This window comes from Phyllobates terribilis, unplaced genomic scaffold (genome assembly GCF_046119375.1).
Source record: "Phyllobates terribilis strain yellow unplaced genomic scaffold, ASM4611937v1 Scaffold_4__5_contigs__length_816908805, whole genome shotgun sequence".
Classification (NCBI taxonomy): Eukaryota; Metazoa; Chordata; class Amphibia; order Anura; family Dendrobatidae; genus Phyllobates; species Phyllobates terribilis.
In genome coordinates, this window is record NW_027362764.1 from 211,298,578 (window position 1) to 211,323,164 (window position 24,587).

The window sequence follows — 24,587 nt, forward strand, 5'->3', positions numbered from 1 at the left end:
TCAACTGGTTCATGATTATTATGGTCAACTTATAACAAAAAAATATGATTAGAAAGGACTGTATTAAATCTATACTGCAGCAATATTGCTGTGGGATAAAGGTGACAGTCAGCAGGACTACATTACAAGGATTAGAAAAAAAGCCTAAAGCGAATAGGTCGCTAGATTTCACAATACAAACTGCATACATTATATAGACCTCTTCGACCTGAGGACACTGGTGTACTTGCCTTGAAAATCCATGTCAATATAATCTCTATTGAAAGTTTTCCTGCGGGACAGGAGTCCAACTGCAGTTGAAGTCCTAAAATACTAATTTTCTTTTTTTAAATTATACAAACTACTCTGACAGGTTTGCACAGAAAATACACCAGCCTCATTAGGTGCAAGATTTCATTAATGCATGCAGTTTACACTGTGAAATCTGGTGACCGATACAGTTCTCATTTAGAGTGTACCTTCAACAAATTTTGCATAAAATCAATAGTAAATCACTAACTAAAGAAGAAAGGTGCTGGCTATCTTATAAATCACAATCTTTAGAGAAAATAATTTAAAAAAACGTTTTGTACATGACAAGGTCTCTCAATAAAAGGGGACTAACAACATTATTAGAGGGCAGAGTGAGTAAAACAAGAATAATGATGTGCTGATGAGCAATACAACAAACTGCTAGCTTTATTTCTGTAAAGAAAAGCTTATATGCAGATATAATTAATGGATTATAATATAATAATACAACAATAAGCGTTGGCATTCACCATTACAAGTGTTGTATTGCTAGTCAGCACATATTGCTTTTTTACTCTGACCTCCAATAATGATGTTGGTCGACTTTTATTGAGTCACATTGTCATGTACAAAATAGGTTTTTCAATTATTTTCTATATAGATTGTGACTTATGAGATATCCAGCATCTTTGCATTTTGTTTATGGCGATTTGTTGTCTTCTTAGGAAGAACTCAATTACTATTAACTTTACCAAGATCTGTATGGAATTATATAGAAAACAATTAAATGTCAGATAGCATGAGAAAATAAAAGTAACTTCTTTCACCCCCCCACCTCCTGAACTCATCATTCACTTTAAAACTGCAGCTCAGAGCAGTCTTAACTCAAGAGAAGATGGACTATAAAGGACGAGTCATGTTACACAGCTTGTTGAAGTATATTTTTAGTGCAAGATGGAGGAGGAGACAGAAGCAAAGTGAAAGGAAGGGAACAGATAGGAATCTTCATTATTAGTTTATTCCAGTGCTGGATTCGCAGCAACACAGCTCTGTACTACTGTAAAATTTCCTCCATGTTGCTTCTGTGTGCTACCAAAAGGGAGAATAAATAAAAATAGCAATGAAGCTTTGTGAATTTACTGTAAGGGAGATGCCATAGCATTTAGCCTCCGGGCATTAGCGCAGAGTCAAATGCAAACTGGAGACATAACATTAAGGAGTGAAAAACTGCTGAATAAATGCAGGATACAAGTCACGTAATGGTCAGAAATACTGTTATTTCTCATCTACACACAGGCCAACTTATTCTGAAAAGTTACTTGGAAGTAAAGTTACCCTTTAAGTAATTTGATTAAATATCATTAGGCACAGCTTTGTTGTAATAAGTAAAGCGTCAAAGCAACCATTATAAGGCTTCATTCGCTGATTCTCCATTGATTTGACATCAGTGCCAGGTCTGTCCCATGACGGGCATGGCCATTTTAATTAGATATCTCTGACATCTGATGACATAAAAGGATCGAGGATGTTGCTGCTCAATCTCACAGGTAATACGCCACTGCCAGGAGTGCTAGTAGTGTTTATTACATGCTTCCTATTGAGAAATCATCTAAACTTGGTTGAGCTGAGTGTATATGGGGCGGCGTCCGGGACAATAGCAGCCAGAAGTTCATCTGAACAGGAAACTATTAAAACAAAGTCAAACAAAGCTGCCGCATTGACACTGTTTTAGTAGATTAAAAAATGCATAAGTTAAAAGGCTTATTCTTTAAAAAAAAAAAAAATTAACAGCATAGGCAATGACTTGCTGACCGCTGCCGGGCCAATCAGTACTTGACCTTTGCTGCTTTCATAGCCTATGTGACAGCAGGAGAACGCAGAGTACAGTATAGTGCAAAGTCGGTATATAATGCAGTATACTGATCACGGTCTTCCCTGGTGTCCAGCAGCTTTCTGGCCTTCTTCTGAGTTATGAGACTCCATTGCCAGATCACAAGGGTGTGTGTGTGAACCAGAAATACATTTTACAATGTAAGTCTGTGGTGCTTAGGCTTGCATTGTAAATCCACTTCCAGTTCACATATAAACCCGTGTGTGATCTGTTGGAATTTCAAGTCGCACGAGTCAGAAGAGGGGCACAGTGGTGAATCCGGCGAAGACTGTGATCAGTAACCATTTTAATGCAACTACACCACACACACACATTTAGAAAGATTGGGAGTGTGTCTTTTTTTTAAAGGAACAAGGTCTAATATTTTTAGCTCATTTGTTGAATTTGATTCTCTTGATCCATTTTTAAGTGTTATGTGAAAATCTGATGTAGTTTTAGGTGAAAATCAATTAAGAAAGATGGAAAAAAACTTTCAAGCACCACTGTACCAACACAGCACTCTACTGAACTTATTTATAACCCTTGGGGGGTTGTATTTATATGTTATTTAATTTGTCGTGCAATATTTCATAAATTTCTTTTTTGTGTTACAGGGCTTTTCTGACTTAGTAATTAAAAAAAAAAAACATTATACAGACACTCAGACAGATTTTCAAAGTAAGTATAACATCTTCTACAGGTCTAAAGTTCTATTTAAAATATACAGTTTATATTGAGAAATGCTCTTTAATATGTTCGCCGCATCTTCTGAAGCACTTACAATTGTTTCCACGTAGGAGTTTGGCCGTAGAGACTGAATGGTGCTCCCGGAATTCCCATCAATACAAGACCGGGCTCCATATATGACAGTGATTGGGACGTCTGGGTGCATCTTGTCAATCCGCTGCAACATTGGCCTACGAGCCCAGCCATATGGGACGGTCATGTTCCTAAAAGCTGTCTCACCACTGCAACCATTAAGTAATAATGTGAATTTCCAGCTGTCTAATGCAAGAACATACAAGCACACCTCCCTGCATTTTTAAAAGGTAGATCTCAAAACAAACTATGGACATTTCTGTGCAAGAATAAATTCGCTAAATGAGTAACTGTTCATTTTATAGCAGGTTATGCAAATTTGGTTTTAAAAAAAAAAAAAAAAAAAATGCCAACTTGTCATGGGTCTATGTCCCTCAGGAAGAGAACAGGCAGCCTCGTCTCCACTGTTTGTACAGTAAATCAAAATGACAAAATACATGGAACAAAAATACTGCAGTACACAAGGGGAGACTAGTTACAGATTACACCGGGCACACAGAGAATTACTTACCTTGGAGGCTGTGCGTTACAGTGATAAATGTATTCTGTCACCGTGTCATCCTCAAACATGGATGAATACTTTTTCTTGAAATCTGGTCTCAGTCTTTGAACAAGACTCAAACCTGGGAATAAAGATTCATTAAAAGCCAAATAATGTTAGATATTAGACATCACTGTAAGAAAATACACATACACACATAATATATACAGCTTTGGCAAAAATTAAGAGACCACTGCAAAATTTCCATTTTCTCTGATTTTTCTCTTTATAGGTATATTTTTGAGTAAAATGTACATTGTTGTTTTACTCTATAAACTACTGATAACATGTCTCCGAAATTCAAAGCTAAAAATGTTGTATTTATTTACAGCAAATGAGAAAGCATCAAAATACTAAAAATGAAACAGTGCTTTCAGACCTAAAATTACTCATGTTTTAACTCAGGAACAGTTCAGAAATCAATATTTGGTGGAATAACCATGATTTTTAATCACAGCTTTCATGCGTCTTGACATGCTTTCCACCAGTCTTTCCATGCTTTCCAACAGAAAACTGTTCATGGTCTCTTAATTTTTGCCAGAGCTGTATATACACACACACACACACACACACACACACACACACACATACACTATATACATACATAATATATACACACACACACACACACATACATTATATACACACACACACACACACACACACACACATACACTATATACATACATAATATATACACACACACACACACACACACACACACACACACACACACATATATATATACATACACACACACACACATTATATACATACACACATACATAATATACACACATATACATACATAATATATAAACATATACACACACAATATATACACACACATTGAACACTTTACATCAGCATGACTGACTTACAGCGTGTTTCACATAACAACAGGTTGGATAAATGAAATCAGGGAATGACTAAGGGATCTAAGGGCATGACAGCAATGCACTCATTTTCTGGAAGAGGAGAACATTGTGATAATTTAATTAGGTCAAAGTCTCTTCATAAAACAATGATCACTTTGTGAGCATATACATCATTTGCTCAGAAATCAGGTTACGTTATTCCCCAGCGCTGAACCTTGTAATGCTGAACTGCTAGTCAGCTACACCTCACACTTTCCTAAGAATTCCCATCAGATGTCAGCACTGCCTGCAATTTAACCATACACTGTGCCACTAGCTGGATAGATAGGTATCGGTTCACTCAGGAGATAATCCTACGGGCCCCACCCCATACACATGTACGCTCACTTTGTCAGAGACTTCATGTGTTCTTAATAAGAGAATGGAGTAAAATCACAGCTAAATGTTCCCTAGTAAAAGGGAAAAAAAAAAAAAGGAAGGCTCGGACATGTTGTAATCCATCTGCGTGATCTTTACTCCCCCATTGACATCCATCATAAAATAAACGAAGGGAGGCCATATTCATACAGATGGTCGATCAGTCCTGCTGAAATTGTAGGGTGCAGCCTATATTAGTTTAATTTTTATGGCCAAGTTGAAACAAGTTCTCCATTTTGCAGAATGCTACTATCCACTTAAAACGAGCTATAGATCTATAAAAATAAGTAATTACCGGTGATCAGTCTATATACAGGAAATCCACAAAGGTGGGAATAATCTCAGAATATTAGCATGTAATGAAATAACATATAGTCATTCATACTTTAAGCATAAAAATAGATGGAAATTTCCGCTCTCGCACTATTCCATTCTGCGCTCAATGGCTGTGACTAATAGTGAAGTAACATTTTCGAGGGGTGGTAAGAGATGACAGCTGGGGCTACACAGAGACTTTGGCCGGGACACAGGTTGCACTGATAAAGGCCACTGCCACATTACAGCATAATGCAAACGATGGGTCGGATCGCGATCTGCTAGTTGTCCAATAAATAAGTCACCAAGTTGTGAGCGGTACCTTGGTGCGGTACTTAGCAGGTAGCAATGCGATCCCATTCATCTGATTATGCGGTGATGTAGCAGCGGCATACAGCGATATTTGGCCACGCAACCTGTTTAGTGCCCAGAGTCATATTTAGCCCCAGCCAAGAAGTAATTCCACGTAGAACTGAACTTCATCTTTCAGTTCACACACAATAGAATACTCAGATTCCACGTTATTTGATACATGTCCCTGACTGTGGTGACTGTAGGTGGTTAAGGCTGCTCTATCCACGGTTAATCCTACTACAGTCAATAATCAGCAGTCATTAATCTACAGTGAACTTACTCACCCAGTGGTCCAGCCAAGCGGAGTCCTGCTAATGGATTAAATGGACTTAACAAGGCACCAACTGCTTTAATCCAAATCGGAATCGGCCTTTCCTCATCTACATGGTCAGGTCTTTCTGGGAATCCCCATGGTTCTACCAAAATTAAACTTTTTACCCTAAGATTTAAATAAAAAAAGGATATCAAAAGAAAGCAAGCCAAACTATAGACCAATCACACAAAACAAAAAACACACCAACTATTTAACACACTTAACCAGTTCAAGACAGTCATTTTACCTGTTCGTGACAGGGCACATTTACATTTTTTAAAGGGAATCCGTCAGTAGGATCCACCCTCCTATGCGATCTATATAGGCACTTAGGTCACAGGAAGCTGAATAATGTGATACCTTCATATCAGATGTCTCATTTCAGAGAAATCCCCATTTTCCTTAATATGTAAATGAGTTGTTAAGATCTATGGGCTGGACACGGATCTCCCTGAGAATCTGACTCCATTTATTATTTTAAATGAAAGGCGCATTACCAGTGTGAGACATGTAATGACTGACAGTCTGCTCTCCTGATCTACATGTCTCACACTGGTAACTCATCCTTTCATTTAAAATAATCTCTGAGGCAGATTCTCAAAGAGATCAGTGTCCGGAATAGTGGCAAAGAAGCACTTTAAGCATGTAAATAAAATTGTCAAACATTCCTTAAAAACACAGATATCGCCACTACAAAACTTACCTTGAGGGGTACTTCAGAGAGTAAACAGAAGCTAAAAAGGCTCCGAAATTATGTCCTAGTAAAATCATATTATCCAGACCTAATGCCATTCTCCACTCTTCTATTGACTGGACAAACTGCATCTCAGCCTTCTTTGCATCATCATCAAAGTGGGGTCTACTGCTGTGTCCAAATCCCAGGATATCAAAGGCGTACACAGTTCTATTTTGACAAAGTGTTTCAAAGTTGAGAACCCACAGTCCAACACCTCCTCCAAAGCCGTGCAGCAAAACTAATGGAGTCTTTGGTGAGAGCGGCTGCACAAATGACAGGGTCCAGACCTGGCTTCCACCAGAAATAAGTACATAGTCTTTGGTATAGGAACTTGTAATACCTACACATAGAAGAAATATATGAATACAGCCGATACAAGTATTAGGCATGAATAAGAATTCTAGGTTTACTCATAAAAGAATCATATTGAATACTATATCTGGTAGCGGCAAATGAAATCACTAAGATAGACATAAGTTAGGTGATAGATCCTAGAGAACAGAGTCTGATCTGCAGTACCCAGCAACAGCTGCTACACATAGAATGGAGCTGTAGAACTCCAGCAGTCCCCACAGCTAATGCCAGCTGATCAGTGGGTGTCAGATCCCCATTGATCTGATATGGATGACTTATCCAGAGGAAAACCATAGACAACCCTTTAAAGACCTGTCATGGGAGTAAAAGAGGCACAGATACAGTGAAAATGCAAAGTTGATTAAAGAAGACAGTTTACCAATTTTTTCATATTAAACTTGACATATGGATGCAGAGTGGATTACATTTTTATTTTGTGTTAAAAAAATTTTGCCTGCAGAGATATTGCAATATTTGACACCTAATGAGTAAAAAAAAGTTAAAGGGGTATTCCCATCTCCAAGATAGTTTATCTGATTCCAGGTACATCATATGAAAGAATATAGCGTGCACTCACCGGTACATAAAAATTTCTTCTTTATTTCATCACTTTAAAACAGCAAGGCAGGGAGTCAGTGGAACACTTAATAGACGATGGCCGTTTCATGCATATAAGCGCTTTTACAGGTCACTGGCAGTGTTTGTTTTTTCTATGAACTGATAGTTTATCTGATTCGCTAGGTCTCTTTCCTCCTGTGCAGGCATTGCAGGACCTTAGGTATCCATGATTACGACCACTGATATAGTGATAACTAGATGCTAGTGGTCATAATCATGGATACCTAAGGTCCTGCAATGCCTGCACATGGGGAAAGAGACCTAGCGAATCAGAAACACTATACTACATTTCTAATTGGAGGGATTGGCTAATATTATTACTACACCTACTATATATTGGGATAGGATCTTGGAGACGGGAATAGCCCTTTAAGTCCCAAGTGGGTGTAGACAGTTTTCATTGTGAGGGTATACTGAAACATCCATGGTGGGGCGTTTTCTTCTTTTCTTTGAGTGTTGCTGCCTACTTATGATTGGTCAGCATTATTCAGAGAGAAGAAGTACACGCCTCCAGTGAAAACTCTTGAGAACGCTCGCTTGAACGTAAAAAAAAGTTAACTAATCAGATGCCAAATACTTGATTGCTATTCTCTGCAACAAGGAGGAAAAATAAGAAAAAAAACAAAAAAAGAAACCCACTTTTTCACTCTGAAGCTACTTTATTCTGTATCCAGTTCAACATAAAACATTTGAAGAATGGTTCTATTTACGCAGTGGGTCTCGAGAAGTGAGCCACATAATTCTGGGGTACGGAGAGTCCACTAAAAACTCAGATCGAGTTTTGCCTTCAACATTTCTTAAAAATGGACATTGGAAGGCTCGGCGATATCCAACTGCCATGGTTCAGTGAATCATCAAATTAAAGTGGATTTAGCTCAGTAATGCATGCTGATTATAAGGGTTTATAACTGACAAGAACATAACAGAACAAACAGAAGATAATAAAGCCACAACCCTCAGAAGCACATTAGTAAAGCATGACTCCACAGCTCAGCCGAATGCAGTACGTAGACAGTTATTCCCACAGGAGACTAGCAGCAAAGAAAACTATTTTTCTGTAGGGTTATACTTTATGGCTCTTATACAAGAGTTACCTATACATTTTGAGTGGTTTATTGTCAAAATGCATATACATTGCAGCACCCCTGGAGGAGTCTGAGCCCCTGAAGGGGAAGGTTCAGCCTCCGATGAGCACAACAAGCAGGCAGAGGCATCTTAAAAGGAATCTGTCACCAGTTTTTTGCTACCCCATCTGAGAGCAGCATAATATAGAGGCAGAGACCCCGATTCCAGCGATGTGTCACTTACTGGGCTGCTTGCTGTCATTTGGGTAAAATCCCTGTTCTATCTACTGCAGATCTAGCAGTTCTCTGAATGCTGATCTCTATATAAAACTGCGTCCACACCCCTGATTGGCAACTTTCTGCCTATGCACAGTGTACACAGAAAGTGAGAGAACAATGGAATCAGGGTCTCAGTCTCTACATTATACTGCTCTCAGATGGAGTAGCAAAAACCTGGTGAAAGATTCCCTTTAAGAAGAGTCTACTCATACCTCCTTCTAGCCTTTTATGTACCCGTTATATATAAAACAGGTGTGCATACCTATTAATGTTAGTGGATGAGCACTAAGGGCCAAATTCATGAAGGTGTTTGGCCATAGTTCTGGAGTAAAACACCTTCAAATGTCGCAAAGTTTTTGCGCAACATGTAGATGCACAAAAATTTTGCTGGGGCATGACCAAGCCCACCCAATAAATGTGACTGAAGACTTGCGAATCCTCACAGCACATGCACTGCACGCTGTGAGGATCCTCCTGTGCCGAGAGCTGCGGGCGCGTGACCGCAAGTTTATTATTTGCCTACATGCGGTCACATGCCAACTAGATGGGTGTGGCCTCGTTCAATACAAGAGTATTGAGCGAGGCCGGACACAGTCTAGTCAGAATGTGTCTGGAAGTATGCCAATCAAAAACTTGAGATTACATGACCGCCGGCTTCTGACACCAGAGAATCCTCACAGCACACATTGTTGCAGACTTGTAGCCCAAGGTCGGACAACCCCTTTAAACTGTGAATGTCTTAATAGGGTATTTTAAAATGGGTCTTCTAAACTAAAACAACTAGTTGGCAAAAAAGGCTTTCAAAAGCTATTCAATGTTTAGGAAAAAACACTTTTCAAGCATGAAATTAGTACTTTTATTATAGATAAGCAAATGGAATTTAAACTACCTGTAATAGAGGGTTTTATTTTTCAAATTTCCCAAAATTTGTGGATCCAAGCAATTCCCAATTTTGGACGATTTGCTATGACCAAATCCAGAAAAAATTACGGGCATCCCCACAACTGTCACGCCACTGATCTCCACCCGATCCCCTGATTAAATCCTCTTCTTTACCTAAAAGGGTGTTCTAGTGGGTGCTTAATAGGTCCCATGCTGTTATATGGAGAACAATGCTGGTCATTGATGAGCCTCGCACCCCATGTGAGAGCATTGGACTGACTTAGTATTTCAGTGGGTGCTATGACTGATAACAGAGTGAAACTAAAAAGGAGGGAGAGCCAATCGTTGGACCAGTATGGAAAAGGCCGAGGAGAGGTTGAGTTTAGATTATGTTTCTCTTCTTTCCTGCAAACTCAATTATCACTTAATTTATTCGATGTGCATCAAATCTCCCCCTCCCTGAATTTCAGGAATAAACCAAATTTCGAGAGATTTGTTCAACTCCAACATTCATGCTGTAATAACCTACAAGGTCAAGTCTGTATGCACTTCCTTGAACACTTTTACTTACACTTTAGCATTTTCTCTTCAGCCTCCTTTAAAAGATCCAGAGACGTTGGACACCATGCAGGGAGCCAGCTGGAAAACCATCCTAATCTATAGCACAAAAATATAAATAAAAAAATAACAGGTTGTAATACATTTGTTCTACAGCCCCAAAAAAATAAGCAGCTAAGAATGAAAAAAAAAAAAGTGATGTCATTAAATAGCAGTAAAAACCCATTGAATGAACAATTCCCAACTGGGTAAGTTATCACCTATGTACAGAGGACAAAACCGAACTGGTGGCAGACGTTCACTATTTTACAGTGTGCACATAGATTTAATCCACACAAAGTCAAATGCATTAAATTACTTGCGCAGATTCAGAGTTACATTTCCCTCATTCAGTTGGGTCCAGAAATATTTGGACAATGACATAAGATTTGGCATTTTAGCGGTTTACCAAAACATATTCAAGATAAAGTTATATAATCAATAGTGATGAGCGAGCGTGTTCTGTTACCCCTTTTGGCGAGCATGCTCAGGTGCTCGTCGAGTATTTTCGGTGTGCTCGAATGTTATGTTTTAGTCACTGTGTGTGCATTATTTGTAACTGTTTGACAGATTTAAGACATGTGAGGAATGCCTAACAAACAGGCATTCCTCACATGTATTAAAGCTGTCAGTCGCAAATCATGCACACACAGTGACTCAAACATAACATTCGAGCATGCCGAAGATACTCGGAAACCACCCGAGCATGCTCGTAAATCTCGAGTAACGAGCATCCTCGCTCATCACTAATAATCAATATGGGGTTGAAGTGCAGACTCTCAGCTTTAAATTTGAGGGTATTTATATCCTAATTGGAGTAAGGGTTTAGGAATTACAGCCAGACCCCAAAAGTAATTGGACAATTATCTCAAAGCTCTTTAATGGTCTACATGGGCTATTCACTTGTTAAGCCATCATCAATTAAGCAGGTAAAAGGTCTGGAGCCGATTCCAGGGTGGCATTTGCATTTGGAAACTGTTGCTGTGAACCCACAACATGTGGTCAAATGACCTCTCAATGGAAGAGAGACAGATCATCATTAGGCTGAAAAAAAGAAGAAATCAATCAGAGAGATGGCAGAAAAGTTAGGAGTTGCCAAATCAACAGTTTGGTAGAATCAGAAAAAAACAAAAACGCACTGGTTAGCTTGGGAACTCAAAAAAGGCTGGACATCCCCAGAAGATAATAGTGGTGTATGATCGCAGAATACTTTCTATGGTGATGAAAAATCCCTTCACAACATCCACCCAAGTGAAGAACATTCTCCAGGAAGTAGGTGTTTTAGTATCTAAGTCTACCATAAGAGAAAAGACTTCATGAGAGCAAGTGCATAGGCCTTACCACAAGGTGCAAATGATTAATCAGTCTAAAAAAATAGAAAATGCCAGATTAGACTTTGCCAAAAAAACATCTAAAGAAGCCGCCCAGTTCTGGAGAAATATTCTCTAGACCAGTGCTTCCCAAACTCCAGTCCTCAAGGTCCCCACAGGTGATGTTTTCAGGATTTCCATAGTATTGCACAGGTGAGAGAATTCCTGATGCCTTGATGATACTTCCATCACCTGTGCAATACTAAGGAAATCCTGAAAACATGACCTGTGGGGACCTTGGGGACTGGAGTTTGGGAAACACTGCTCTAGACAGATAAAACTAAGATCAACCTGTACCCGAATGATGGGAAGAAGAAAGTATGGAGAAAGCTTAAAACAGCTCATGATCCAAAACACACCACATCCTCTGTATAACATGGTGGAGGCAGTGTGATGGCATGGGCATGCATGGCTCCTAATGGCACTGGGTCACTGGTGCTTATTGATGATGTGACTGAAGACAGAAGCAGCCGGATGAATTCTGTAGTGTACAGGGCTAAACTTTCTGCTCAGAGTCAACCAAATGCATCAAGGTTAACTGGACGGTGCTTCACAGATGGACAATGACCCGAAACATACTGCGAAAGCAACACAGGAGTTTTTTTCAGGCAAAGAAGTGGAATATTCTGCAATAGCAGAGTTAATCACCAGATCATAACCCCATCGAGCAGCATTTCACATTCCTAAGGCAAAAATTAAGGCAGAAAGACGCACAAACAAGCAACAACTGAAGTCACTGCAGTAAAGGCTGACAAAGCATCACAAAGGAGGAAACCTAGTGTTTGGCGATGTCCATGGCTTCCAGACATCAGTCAGTCACTGCCTGCAAAGGATTTTCTACAAAGTATTAAAAATTATCATTTTATTTATGATAAAGTTAATTTGTCTAATTTCTTTTGATGAGGAGACTTTGTAGGAAAATGGCTGCAACTCTTACATGTTTCACAGGATATTTTTGTTCAACTCCTTTAAAAAGGATATATCTGGGTCTTTGTGAAAAACAAAGAAAGTGCCCAAGTTACAGACCACTCCTGCCAGGAAATCAGCTGCCTATGGTAACGTCACGTCTATAGAGCGGCGGCTTCTCTTCTGAGCTACTCTGTCGACGGGCAGTGGCTTCCAATGTCGTTCTGATTGACAGTCGGCTCCCCCAGTTAGGCATCGGGAAAATCCGGTTATGAATCAGAATGACGTCGGAAGTCTCGCCCTGGAAACAGTGAAGCCCAGAAGAGAAGCCACCGCTCTATCGACCTAACATCAGCTCATGCAGCTGAATCGCTGGCAAAATATACAATCAAAAAGACACATTTGTTCTGAGCTGCTTAGAAAAAAAAACACAACATGAAACCTTTGCCCGTATGGTGTGAATTGCATGTTTTGTTATCTGGTGTTTGTGTGTAGCCACTTACTGCACTGTACAAGCAACGTCAGAAATGCCCATTCTTACATGATCACCTAATGCTGGAATATCATTGGGCAAAAGGTCAAGAATGGTGTTTGTACTTTGCATTTGCCTAGGTCTGATCCTGAAAATATGCCTTAGTCTTACACGTACACTGATCACTTCTATTGTGCAAGTGGAGAGAAGGTTGTTGTGTCAAAGTTCTGATCATATCACAAAAAGAAAAAAAAAAGTGAACACAAGAACATTACTTATTATAATTGAGCTCCATTTACCCATCTAAGGACCCGACTCTATAAAATCCAGATGTCCCATTAGCCAGAGTGGAGAATAACTCACAAAGAGCATCTCTTCCACTAGCCATCCCGGGTTGTCCATGTACTTAAATGGTGGACCATTTATTACTTGTCAAATTGTTAGAAATTGAATTTAAATACTTTTTCAGACTCATTTTTTTCATGGAAAGTTAAGGGATATAGAATTTTAATAACTTGACCTATGAAAAAAAGCAAGGTCTTATACCTGCTTGGAAACCAACTATTTGTAGATAGCGATGCAACCAATGGGGCCGTGGAGCGTTGGTTGGTCACAATTCCCAGACAAATGACTAGGAATTCTGGCCACCTCTATACTTGCAGCAGTGCAGGGTAGGATCCTGTTCTCAAGACAGAAGGGGGTCCCATTGGTGGACTCTCCATCATATATATGTTTATGGCACGTGGATAAGACAAAATTGTACAAGATAAGACGGGGTTCAGACGTATGCATATGGATGGCAATACCCAATCTTACTGCGGGTATTCTAGATGAACTTGTAGCCTCAAAGGCACAGAGGATCATAGAATGTTAGAGTTGGAAGAATAAGTCAGTATACGATAGTGAAATGCAGCCATTGAACCTTGTGTACAGGCTAGTGTACACGGACGCATTTTCAACCCAAGAGCGATCTGACAAAACATCGGATCGTGCACATCAGATTTTTTTCACCTGACCGAGTCCGTCCAATCAGAATAAATAAAAAATAAAAAAAAAAGAAGTAATAATTGCAGCATGCCAAAGTTTGATCTGATATTCTGATTGCACTCGGACATGCAAATCAGTGCGTCTGAAGAAACCACCAGACTGCACTCGGATGTCATCTGAGTGCAGTCCGATTTACACGGACTTACAGAATAGAGAAGATGAAGACATTTTTTTCTGCATTTTCTCCTACTCACACTGTGTTCACACTCTGATCAAACTATTGCTTAGTTGACCAGATTCTCTGGGATAAGAAAATATACACTCTTGTTACCCTAGCCTGTGAGTGAAAAAAATGACCATGGTAAGAATATTGCACATGGAAAAAAAAAAGGGAAGAGAAAAAAAAAAAAAAAAAAAAAGGCATGATTTTGCATCCGTACATCTGCATGGCAACTGATCTTATATCAGCAGTTTTACATGTTGTGAGTAATGGCAATGTAGCCATAAAAATCAGATGCAATACAAATGATCCATATGGGATCAAATTCTTTTTGTGCATCCAAAGAATTAAATGGGTGAGTTTTATCCAAAATACAGAAGAGACTAGTGCAAGCTGCGATTTTTTGCTATTTAGTCCGTGTGAAAAAACGGTCATCTGAACAGCCCAATTGAATAACATTGGTCGTAGGGCTGTTCGTGTGAGACCAATTTTTTTTGACAGACAGCGTTCGAACAGAAAACATGGTCGTGTGAATAAACCCTAAAGAAGGGTGAATACATTAACTACTACTTTTAAGTAAATACAATATCCATAAAATATTAAGGTTAGAGGGGATATGTTGGAATCTAGAATTAAATGGGTTGTCACTGTGCAGACTTCTGAATCCCCCCTCAGCGCGCACACTGTGTGCTGCGAGGATTCGCGGGTTTCTGAGCAAGGAACGGCAGTGATTTATGTGTTATACATACTCCCGGGCAGAGCCCGTCTACTGGGCGCGTTCTCACTCAATACAAGTGTATGGTTTTTGTGCTAAATTTTCACACCGGTCACTGGGGCATTTTAGACTACCTAGTGTTTCAGGAAACAACATATGTACATTGGCCACAAAAAAAAAAAAAAAAAAAAAAAAAAAAAAAAAAAAAAAAAATGGACGTTTTACTGCCTGCTTTTATGACTGTGCACTCCTCCCATCAGCATAAAGGTGTTTGTAATTAATGCTGGATCTTACCTACCCACTAAATTTGTAGGCTTATACCCCAGGAGAGGCATGTTTGATAAAAATTAGGTTTAGGGTCCCATCAAAGAAAGGTCACCTTGCCATGGTTGATGGGTAAACATGAATTGGCCAATTTATGCACTTAGTAACTTTGTATTTATTAAATATATTCTATATTGCAGTAATACAGTTCTAATGCATACATACAATGTTTGAAACCCCTCTTAGCGATTACAGAGGCTGCTGTATTCACGTTTTGTATTAAAGCATCTAACGAGAATATGCAAAGATCATTGTGAAGGGAAGGAGGGGGCAGGGTTGGGGGTGACATAACCTATTGTGATTGGTGGATCCTGTGTTATCAGCCGTGTATAAAGGTGTGATCGGTCATTATAATCCTATCTCTGATAAGAAATCTCCTATGAAAGCATCCTGAAAGATAAAGTAGTTCTAGTCTAATAAAGCCTAAGAGCCCAGTGTGAAAATTACTATTATTTTATCTTTTAAAAAAGATTGTAACATGAGAAAAACCTTGCTAAAAAGTTTAAAAAACCATGAAACACAAATAGGTCATTTAATACTTACCCTGCCTACTTTTGATATAAGGAAAACTTCCTGATGTAGTAAAAATGAGGTGCGAAAAGGCTGTAGATTTCTAGGAAGTGAGCTTTAGAGCACCACAGGCCTAGACACAGAATTTACTTTAAAAAATGAATAAACAATTAAAAATTTAAATCTATATCACGTTTTATACTGGCTTTGGACGTTAGGGAAGTGAAAGAACCTTTGCTTTACATTAACGAGTAGATATTCAGATGTTTTTCCCATATTTGTTCACATGATCGTTGGCAAGTTGGACAGATTTCGTCACCCAGAATCCTGATTAGGAGCAAGGACAGTTTGTACAAGGTTAGATTCCCAGAGACTCTTTCGAAGAACTTCTGGCAGCTCTGCTCTTCCAAGAACCGCACGCATGCTCTAACATTAGTGCTTTATTTGCAGTACTTACTAAAACCTGTGTTCTAGTTTTAACCACATAGAAATTAATAATAATAAAAATTCCAACACAATCACATCTAGATATTGGTTTGACAGCTCCACCGCATGGGATGTAAACAAGCATGAAAAAGCTGCCCACAAACATGATACCCTGCTTATCTTGTCACAAACTTCCAACAGTTTGCTTAAAGGGCATCTGTCTGCAGGATTTCACTCCTCGAAATATTGATATGCACATGTAGATCTTTCACAGTCAAGTCCAGCAATATCATTACATAGCCAATCCTTTCCTCTGTTACTGAGAAATCAGTATTTTAATGGATATGTAAGTGGCTATGGTAGATCTGAAGACTTTGTCACTCCAGCTCTATTCCTCACCAAGAGCAGACTCCTCCTGCTTGACTATTGGCACCGTTCCCTGAAGTCACACAGCATAGAGGCTGTCAAGTCAAGCAGGAGGTGGCAGTACTGGGCGAGGAATAGAGCAGGAGTAACAGATGCTTCGGATCTACCATAGTTCTTTACCCTCATTTGCACACCAATTCAAAAGTTGATTTCTTAATAACAGATGAATCGCCTGGCCATGTAAAAGGTATGAATGGACTTATCTTTGAGAGCACCGTGCACATGTAAATAGATTGGGAGTGTGAAATCCTGCTGACAGATTCCCTTTAAATTCTAACAAGAATTCCCATCTGGGATTGTTAGTTTACCCCTATGCAGAATTAGATCATAGTCAGCAGAACTCACAGACCTAATGTGCGCAGCCAGGTTAGGACGTACGCTTGTTGGTCCCTGAAGTCACCAGGATCATCTGGAGTGGGGCAGAGAGCAATGCTCATCATAGAACGGTTACTAGGACTAAAGGCTCAATACTACTGTGCTTATTGTGTGAGAGGAAAGGGGAATAAGGGAGGCCCTGCAAGGACTAGGGACAGAAGAGGGTGGTCTCACACATTAGAGAGTCGTTCTGCATCTCTCCTGTCTCCCTTGAGCACATGAAGATTTGGCACGGGGAGAGCAGAGTAGGCTGTCAGAACCCCAATCTTACTTCAAACTACCTGATCCGCATTTCTTCCAACATCATTTGTGGTAGGAAAGTCAGGAGGCCATCATATTCAGTGCGAAGCGTGTGGGCTGATTTCCCTACGGCTAGTGGGCGAGCTTAAGCAGCTAGAGAAGTAGAGGGAAAACATTTTTACATGCAAAAAGGTGGGGTTGTCCAGCTCAATCTAAGTGGGATAAAATTAGCACTTTATTTCAAATATTTAAAATCCATAGAAGAGCGGTCAACGGATACTGATCACCGCCTTTCATATTTCATCACGATAAAGAATGGATATAGTGTTTGAAACGCGTTGATCATTATCCATTCACTACTCTTCTATGGATTTTAAATGCCTGAATTTAAATGCTAACTTGAACCCATTGGATCGAGCTGGACAGCGCCACCTTTTTTGTCAATTGATCACCAGGTTGCAACAGCTTCTGCTCCAGGCTCTCCAAAATCTAAAGTTGGAAACATAGGGGAGCTGGTGATTTCCTTTTCACCTCTATATGGCTGTGGTATATAACTACACTACAATACAGTATGGAAACACTGCCTAGCCACATTTATGGTCTTCAAAAAAATAAATAAATACAAGTACTGAGAATTATGTGAAAAGGCCATTTACACTGGCAAACTTCAAGCTGCTAACGAGCGCCCAACAACTATATAAAAGTCAATCAGCGCTCGTTTACGGACTCTTACATACTGTACAGCAGAAACCGTCCAATCATTGGACTGAGTGTTTGGCGATTTACGCGGTCAGATTATCGGCAATAAGTCTGCTTAAAAATGTTCACATCTTTGTCAATGGATTAAGAATATATACTGTAAATAACGTCCCATCTGAAGTCTGGTCTGACCCAAGACCAAACAGAGAAAACGCAATTTAAATAGTTAATGATGACATAATGAAGGTTTGCAATGCGGCTTTAACCCATTTTTATGAGGTGTGTGGTGCATCTGCTGTTCCATGGACTTTAGTCAACCATGTTATTATGTATTAGTTCAGAGATTATTTCTGCAAAGAGATTACGTATCACAACTTCAAAATATGAAAGCTGCAACTCAAGTGTAAACCTAGCCTAAAACTGAAATATTCATCATCTCACAAGCTAAAATGTAAAAAAAACAAAACCCCACAACACTGGCAATAAATGCAACATCTGAATCGCTTTTCAAAGAGCTAAATGCTCTCAAGTACGCCAATATCACAGGCTGAAAAACATCGGTTCAAAATAAAAATGGCCTCTATACAGAGCTCCCATAACAGCGAGTGGAGAGAGCTGCGGCCACAGTCATTGCAGCCAGGCAAGAGTCAGCGCAGGAGTGGAGGTATGTGCGGGATCAGAGTCAGGACTCCCAGCTATTGCATGTTTATGGCATATCCTGTGGATGAGCCAATATTCAGTCATCAGACATCCCATATAAGCAATCCCAACCCTATACATATCCTGAAATCAGTGATACTAACAGCTTTCTTTAACAATCTATGCCACCAAAATGTCAATTCTGTGGCCACTGATTGGCTGTAGCAGTCAGGTGCCAACCAGGCAAAATGGGAAAGAGCAGAGACGGGTGGAGGACCTGGCCACCAGAACAGAGGAGGGACACTGGATCCATAAGCGGCCATCAGCCATAATTAATATATTTATTATTATATAAAATTAAGTGGGGGGTGCCCTTGTAATGTGTCAGTGATCAATATGAATTCCGTAGTGCTGCCTGAGCTACTGTATACTTGGATAGCACATTAGTGGTGTGAATAGGCTCTAAGAGCTCATTCAGATATCTGATTCTTCTCATATGCAAAAAAAGATCAGAGTTTCATCTGTGTTTTTCTATTTTATCAGAGTGTCAGTTTCGTGAATGGGTCAGGTTTTTATCATCAGAGATTGGTCGTTTAATTTAAAATAATTAAAACGATGGAGAGTTTTTTTCCAGATTCCCATAGTAAACAGTCCATGAAAAGCGTGCAGCGCGCGGCCCACAGGCGGCATCAGAGCGCGCGGCCCACAGGCGGCATCAGAGCGCGCGGCCCACAGGCGGCATCAGAGCGCGCGGCCCACAGGCGGCATCAGAGCGCTGTCTGATTTTTTTTTTTATATAATGACCCACAGATTTGCATTGGTAGGTTTGATCTGAGACTCAAATCAAAATTGCACATGGCTCTGTGATTTTGTGCAGATAATTCATCAGCAAAAAAGCACGCATAAGTTAACTGCTGCATATTCTAGAACCATGACCAGAACTCGTACAAGAATAAACAGATGTCTGAATGAGGCCTAATAAAGTAAAAAGGCAGCTAATATAAACCGATCTAACACTACAATACCTCGCCACACACACAGTGTAGCTAGGTAGCAGCTAATCTTTAGTTGTAAAGGCGATAAAGCTTCCAAGACACAGCTGCTGACCTATATACATGTATTTGCACTTTCCCTTCATTTCTCTTCTTAGCTTTTTACTGTGAAGTTTCAAGGTTTAAACGTGTAAATACATGTATTTAGGTCAGAGGTATCACTGCAGTTAAGCAACTTAAAATCCAATGAATGTCTTAAGCAATCCCACATCCCATAAACAAATGGCATCCAATTCTCCCTTTCCATCCCCCCAAAGAAAAAAATATATATTTTATAATATATACACGCCACCACCATCCTTTGTCAGCATGATTTCAGCCCCCAAAACGATATGTGCATGTACAGTAGCTCTTTCAAAGACAAGTCAAGCAATACCTTTACATGGACAGTCCACTCCTCCGGTAATGAGAAATCAGCGTTTTAAGTTGATATGTAAATGAGGCTGAGGAGCTATGGTAGGTATGAAGCCTCTGTCACTCCAGCTCTAGTCTCCGCCCAGCACCACCTCCTACTTGACTGACTGCCTCTATGCTGTAGGACTTCAGGCAAAGGAGCTGTCAGTCAAGCAGGAGGAGGCAGCGCTGGGCAGGGAAGAGAACTGGCGTGATAGAGGCTTCAGATCTTGGAAGCTTTAGCCGCTCTAGGGAACCCTTTAAGGCAATTTTTTTTTGGACCACGTATCCTCTGCGTTTAACAGATCAAACCAGGTGGATGTGATTTCATGGAGATGCATGTAAAATCTCATCATTTCTGCACTAAGAAACACTCATTACAAAAAGCGTAAAATCAAAGACGCATAAAAAAAGGCAACAATCAGAGTAGATTGCAATAGTGTGTTTTGGAGAGCATTCCTTGGAAAACTTGCTGAAAGGGAGCACAAAAAACATTGTCTGAACGTCCCACAATGATCTAAGGACCCACAATGAGTATTTGATATATTTTCATTTTGTTCTCCCGAGCATTTTTTTGTGAGCAAAAACCGTGTCTTACATTTCCAGCTAAGGGGATGAAATTTATACAAATCTCAAGCACAATCTTCTGCCCCCCCCCCCCCAGCCAGAGTCACGTAAACTGACCGGTGGTGCATTCTTGAAATTCAGTCGATTTCCCTTGCAGTAGACACATATCTTATGTGCAGATTTTCACCATGGACTTGAATGAGATGTGGAACATCCACAGACAAAAGACATGTTTTTTTTTTAGTGTGTTTCTGGCAGAGGAAACACAGTTGTAAGCAGCACATGACTTTATCAATAAAAGCTTTATCAAAGTGTACTAACTCAGCAAACAAAGGTTTCCAAACCAGTTTTACTTAAAAATGACAAATTAAAAAGTAAAAAAAACGCAGCTGAAAAATCACAATGAAAACCTCACTAAAAAACGTATAAGAGAAAAGAATGCAAGGCCAAGTTCTGATCCAGATCTCCATGTACCAAGGTCGGAGTATGAACCGTAACGCACAGACTGGTCGCAGGTCTTCTATGAGCCTGACAAGTTTAGGTCAGGAGACCAGTGACCAGTCCATGCAATATGGGCCGTACCCAGACCGTTATACACAGATGTCGGAATAAAGCTTTAGTTAGCTAATTGGTGCAAAAAATCTGTACTATTAAAAAAAGCACCAAATACTCATCATGGAAACTTATCCTAGGGCAGCGGTGGGAACCTCAGTCCCACAAAGTTTTGTCCTCTGGCCCCCGGAAATATTCTCAGGAACCACAGTACTCGGGCCAACGGCTCCATTTTGCTGGCCGCTGGCCCTTTAATTTCTTCTTACACTGCAAGCACAAGCACGCAGTGTTCACTAATCACTACTGAAGGCTTCAGCACATGCAACGAAGGGTTAAGTTCTTTGTGGGTGGAGTTAGCACGCTCCGCGTTCACGTCCCTCTTATGGACACAGCAGCCCCAGAGCGCCCCAGGCGACGCGCATGCGCCAGCCCCAGAGCGCCCCAGGCGACGCGCATGCGCCAGCCCCAGGCGACGCGCATGCGCCAGCCCCAGGCGACGCGCATGCGCCAGCCCCAGGCGACGCGCATGCGCCAGCCCCAGGCGACGCGCATGCGCCAGCCCCAGAGCGCCCCAGGCGACGCGCATGCGCCAGCCCCAGGCGACGCGCATGCGCCAGCCCCAGGCAACGCGCATGCGCCAGCCCCAGAGCGCCCCAGGCGACGCGCATGCGCCAGCCCCAGAGCGCCCCAGGCGACGCGCATGCGCCAGCCCCAGTTCCTAAGAACCAGCATAGGGTATTGATTCTTTGTTTACAATTTCCATAAAGCAAATAAGTCCTAAGTAAAGGTTCTGTGATAAATAATAAAGATTACCTTTTTAATCATTTATCACCTTATCAGTTTGTGCAGTTTAAAAACACAAGTTTGCGTTGATCCCTCCTTGAAGCAATTTTCAAACACTGGATTAAAGCTTTTAGTTAATACTTCTATTAATCTATCAATTGGGGAAACTCATGGCCAGAGAAGGAGATAGACATTATAGGATAATGCTGACTAAAATGTCCTTTCGTGATGTAATATTCATCTACCAATAAGGTACGGCGGAAGCAATTACGTGATGCCACAGGTCCTTCACAATTATGCAACATGATTACAGCTAGAAAAAGACAGGTCCTTTTAGAGACTTCATGTTTGGAGCACAAATGAGCATGTGCGATTAATACCGTGTGACCAGAAAGGTCCTTAAAAATCATGCTATGTACTATACACTGCTTAACCCGCAAGGACTTTATTATTGGCTCTGTGAATTTCGGCGCCCAAAAAAATTATTAGACCATTACTAACAAGTTCAACCTGGAAGAATTCAATCATTGGTGCTGATGGTGAACTGACAGAAGCGGGGCGGTGGAGGCGGAGTCTGTGTCCATTTTGGTGGAGTCGGTATAAAATGGAAGAATCAGACTCCTAAAATATATAATAAATTGGGTACAGTAATTCAATGCAGTTTGTGGGGAATATTTTTTCATAAAAATTTGGGAAAGTTATGAAATGTCCTATAAATGTCTGTCCTATTCCTGATCTAAGGGTCTAGACTTTTAGCTGAGATGAATCTGTGCTACAGTAAATCTATCACTTAAACATGAGCCATGTATGAGGGAGTCGGAGTCGTGGAGTCGGTGTTGTGGAAATTGAGGAGTCGGAGGTTTGGCTTACTGACTCCACAGCCCTGGACAGAAGCATTGGAGAGGTTAGGAACCTCCCTATAATCTTGTGAACCTATTGAGTTCTGTTTTTGTGACCGACATGCGTGTCTGCCAATGTTGTTAGATTTAAGGAGGAATTCCTTTGTTGGACCTGTATGACATCACTAGCCTATGTTTTATAAACCTTGGGGTCCCAACCACATTTCCTTGTAGCCTCAATCCCCTGATGAAGCCAGTGATGGTAAGACTAGTTGGGGAGGCAGCTGATCATTTTTATTAGCAATGTTTGAGAGTTGGCCCATACTAGTTAATGAAGTGTTGGTCCGCGGCCACACCAATTACCGAGTGCTTTGTGATACTATAATCAGAGTGAGCCACAAAGTAGAGGCTGTTATCTGATCAAATTACTAATATTAATAACCTTATGTAATGGTTATACAAGATCAAAAGTCAGTATGAATGAGCTTGATGCCGCAGCCTACATCTGAGTGTCCGCCTCGCGTGGGTGTACACGACCAAAAAAAGTGCACGGCAGAGAGCACCTTCGCTCTGCCGTCACCATTGCGGTCTATGGCCCCCGTCACAGCATAAGTCCAGACCCCCGTTTTACGGGGAATTTTAGGATGTATGCCCCGAAGGGGACACAGAACGCAATGTGAAAGCACCCTTATAGAAGTATTAACTAATTGCTTCAAGGAAGGACCAACACAAACTGATAAGGTGGTAAATAGATAATAAAGATCACCTTTTTAATAATCACAGAACCTTTAGTTAGGGCTTATTTGCCTTATGGAAATTTATAAACCAAGCCACGTGTAAGCACCAGCCCCAGAGTGCCCCAAGCGATGTATACAGCAGTTGTCACGTGATCACAAAGCACTGATTGGTTGTCATAGTTGTCTGCAGAAGACCCCCGTGCCTGTCATTATGAATCTTCTATGAACACCGGCTCGTGCCCGGCATAGATAGGAGATCATGATTTCTGCTACACATACAGTAGCAGTGCTGAAGCCCTGCTATGTATAGCACAGGTGATCAGATGATCGCTGCTTCAAGTCTCCTAAGGGGACTATTCAAGCCAGGAAAAAAAAAAAAAAGTTCAAATCACCCCCTTTTCTCCATTGAAATTTTTTTTTTTTTTTTAAATTCACCTTTCGTACCGCTGCATTCAGAAATATATCAAAATATAAAGTAAATAAATAAGGTCGGTAAACTGCCTAACAAGAGAAAAAAATTGGAACGCCAGAATTAGGTTTTTTTTTCCGCTGCAACAGGCGATCAAAACATCGTATCTACCCCAAAATTGTATCAATAAAAACGTCAGCTCGGGGAGCAAAAAATAAGCCCCCACCCGGCCCCAGATCCTGAAAATATAAAGACATAAGCATTTTTTTTTCTTACAAATTTTGGAAGGGGAGCAAAAAACGAAAGCGCAAAAACGTAAAATCGCAAAGTAGTGAAGGAGTTAATACAATTCTATAAGAAAATCCGCACATAAAGCTCAGCGTGCCTGAAAGAAGATGACATGTTGCAAACTTGAAACACACACCACAGGTGAGCTTATGGAGCATAAAAAATAAAAAAAATAAATCACAATGAGCACAGCGAGATTTATATACCGTAGATCCCATCCATTTTGCTGGGACTGGAAGACAGCATTTTTTCGCACAGTGAAAATACTGTAAAAAAAAAAATACACAGTCAAAAAGTTATTGTAGGAACTTTACCTAAGGCCTCTTTCACACGTCCATGTTTCCAGTACATATGGTGACAGTTTCCACACGTACAGGAGACACGGACACA

General features: G+C 40.4%; 1 protein-coding gene across 2 annotated transcripts in view; it reads right to left on the reverse strand.

Annotated features, from left to right (window-relative positions):
• Positions 1–24,587, reverse strand: part of ABHD5 (abhydrolase domain containing 5, lysophosphatidic acid acyltransferase) — a 43,629-nt gene that overhangs the window by 4,008 nt on the left and 15,034 nt on the right. For both annotated transcript variants that reach the window (XM_073678047.1, XM_073678046.1), the window contains exons 2-6: positions 10,243–10,328; positions 6,442–6,814; positions 5,710–5,864; positions 3,432–3,543; positions 2,883–3,069 (exon numbers count right to left, since the gene is read on the reverse strand). In XM_073678047.1, the coding sequence (XP_073534148.1) occupies positions 2,883–3,069; positions 3,432–3,543; positions 5,710–5,864; positions 6,442–6,814; positions 10,243–10,328 (913 nt within the window). The remainder of the gene's footprint in view (positions 1–2,882; positions 3,070–3,431; positions 3,544–5,709; positions 5,865–6,441; positions 6,815–10,242; positions 10,329–24,587) is intronic.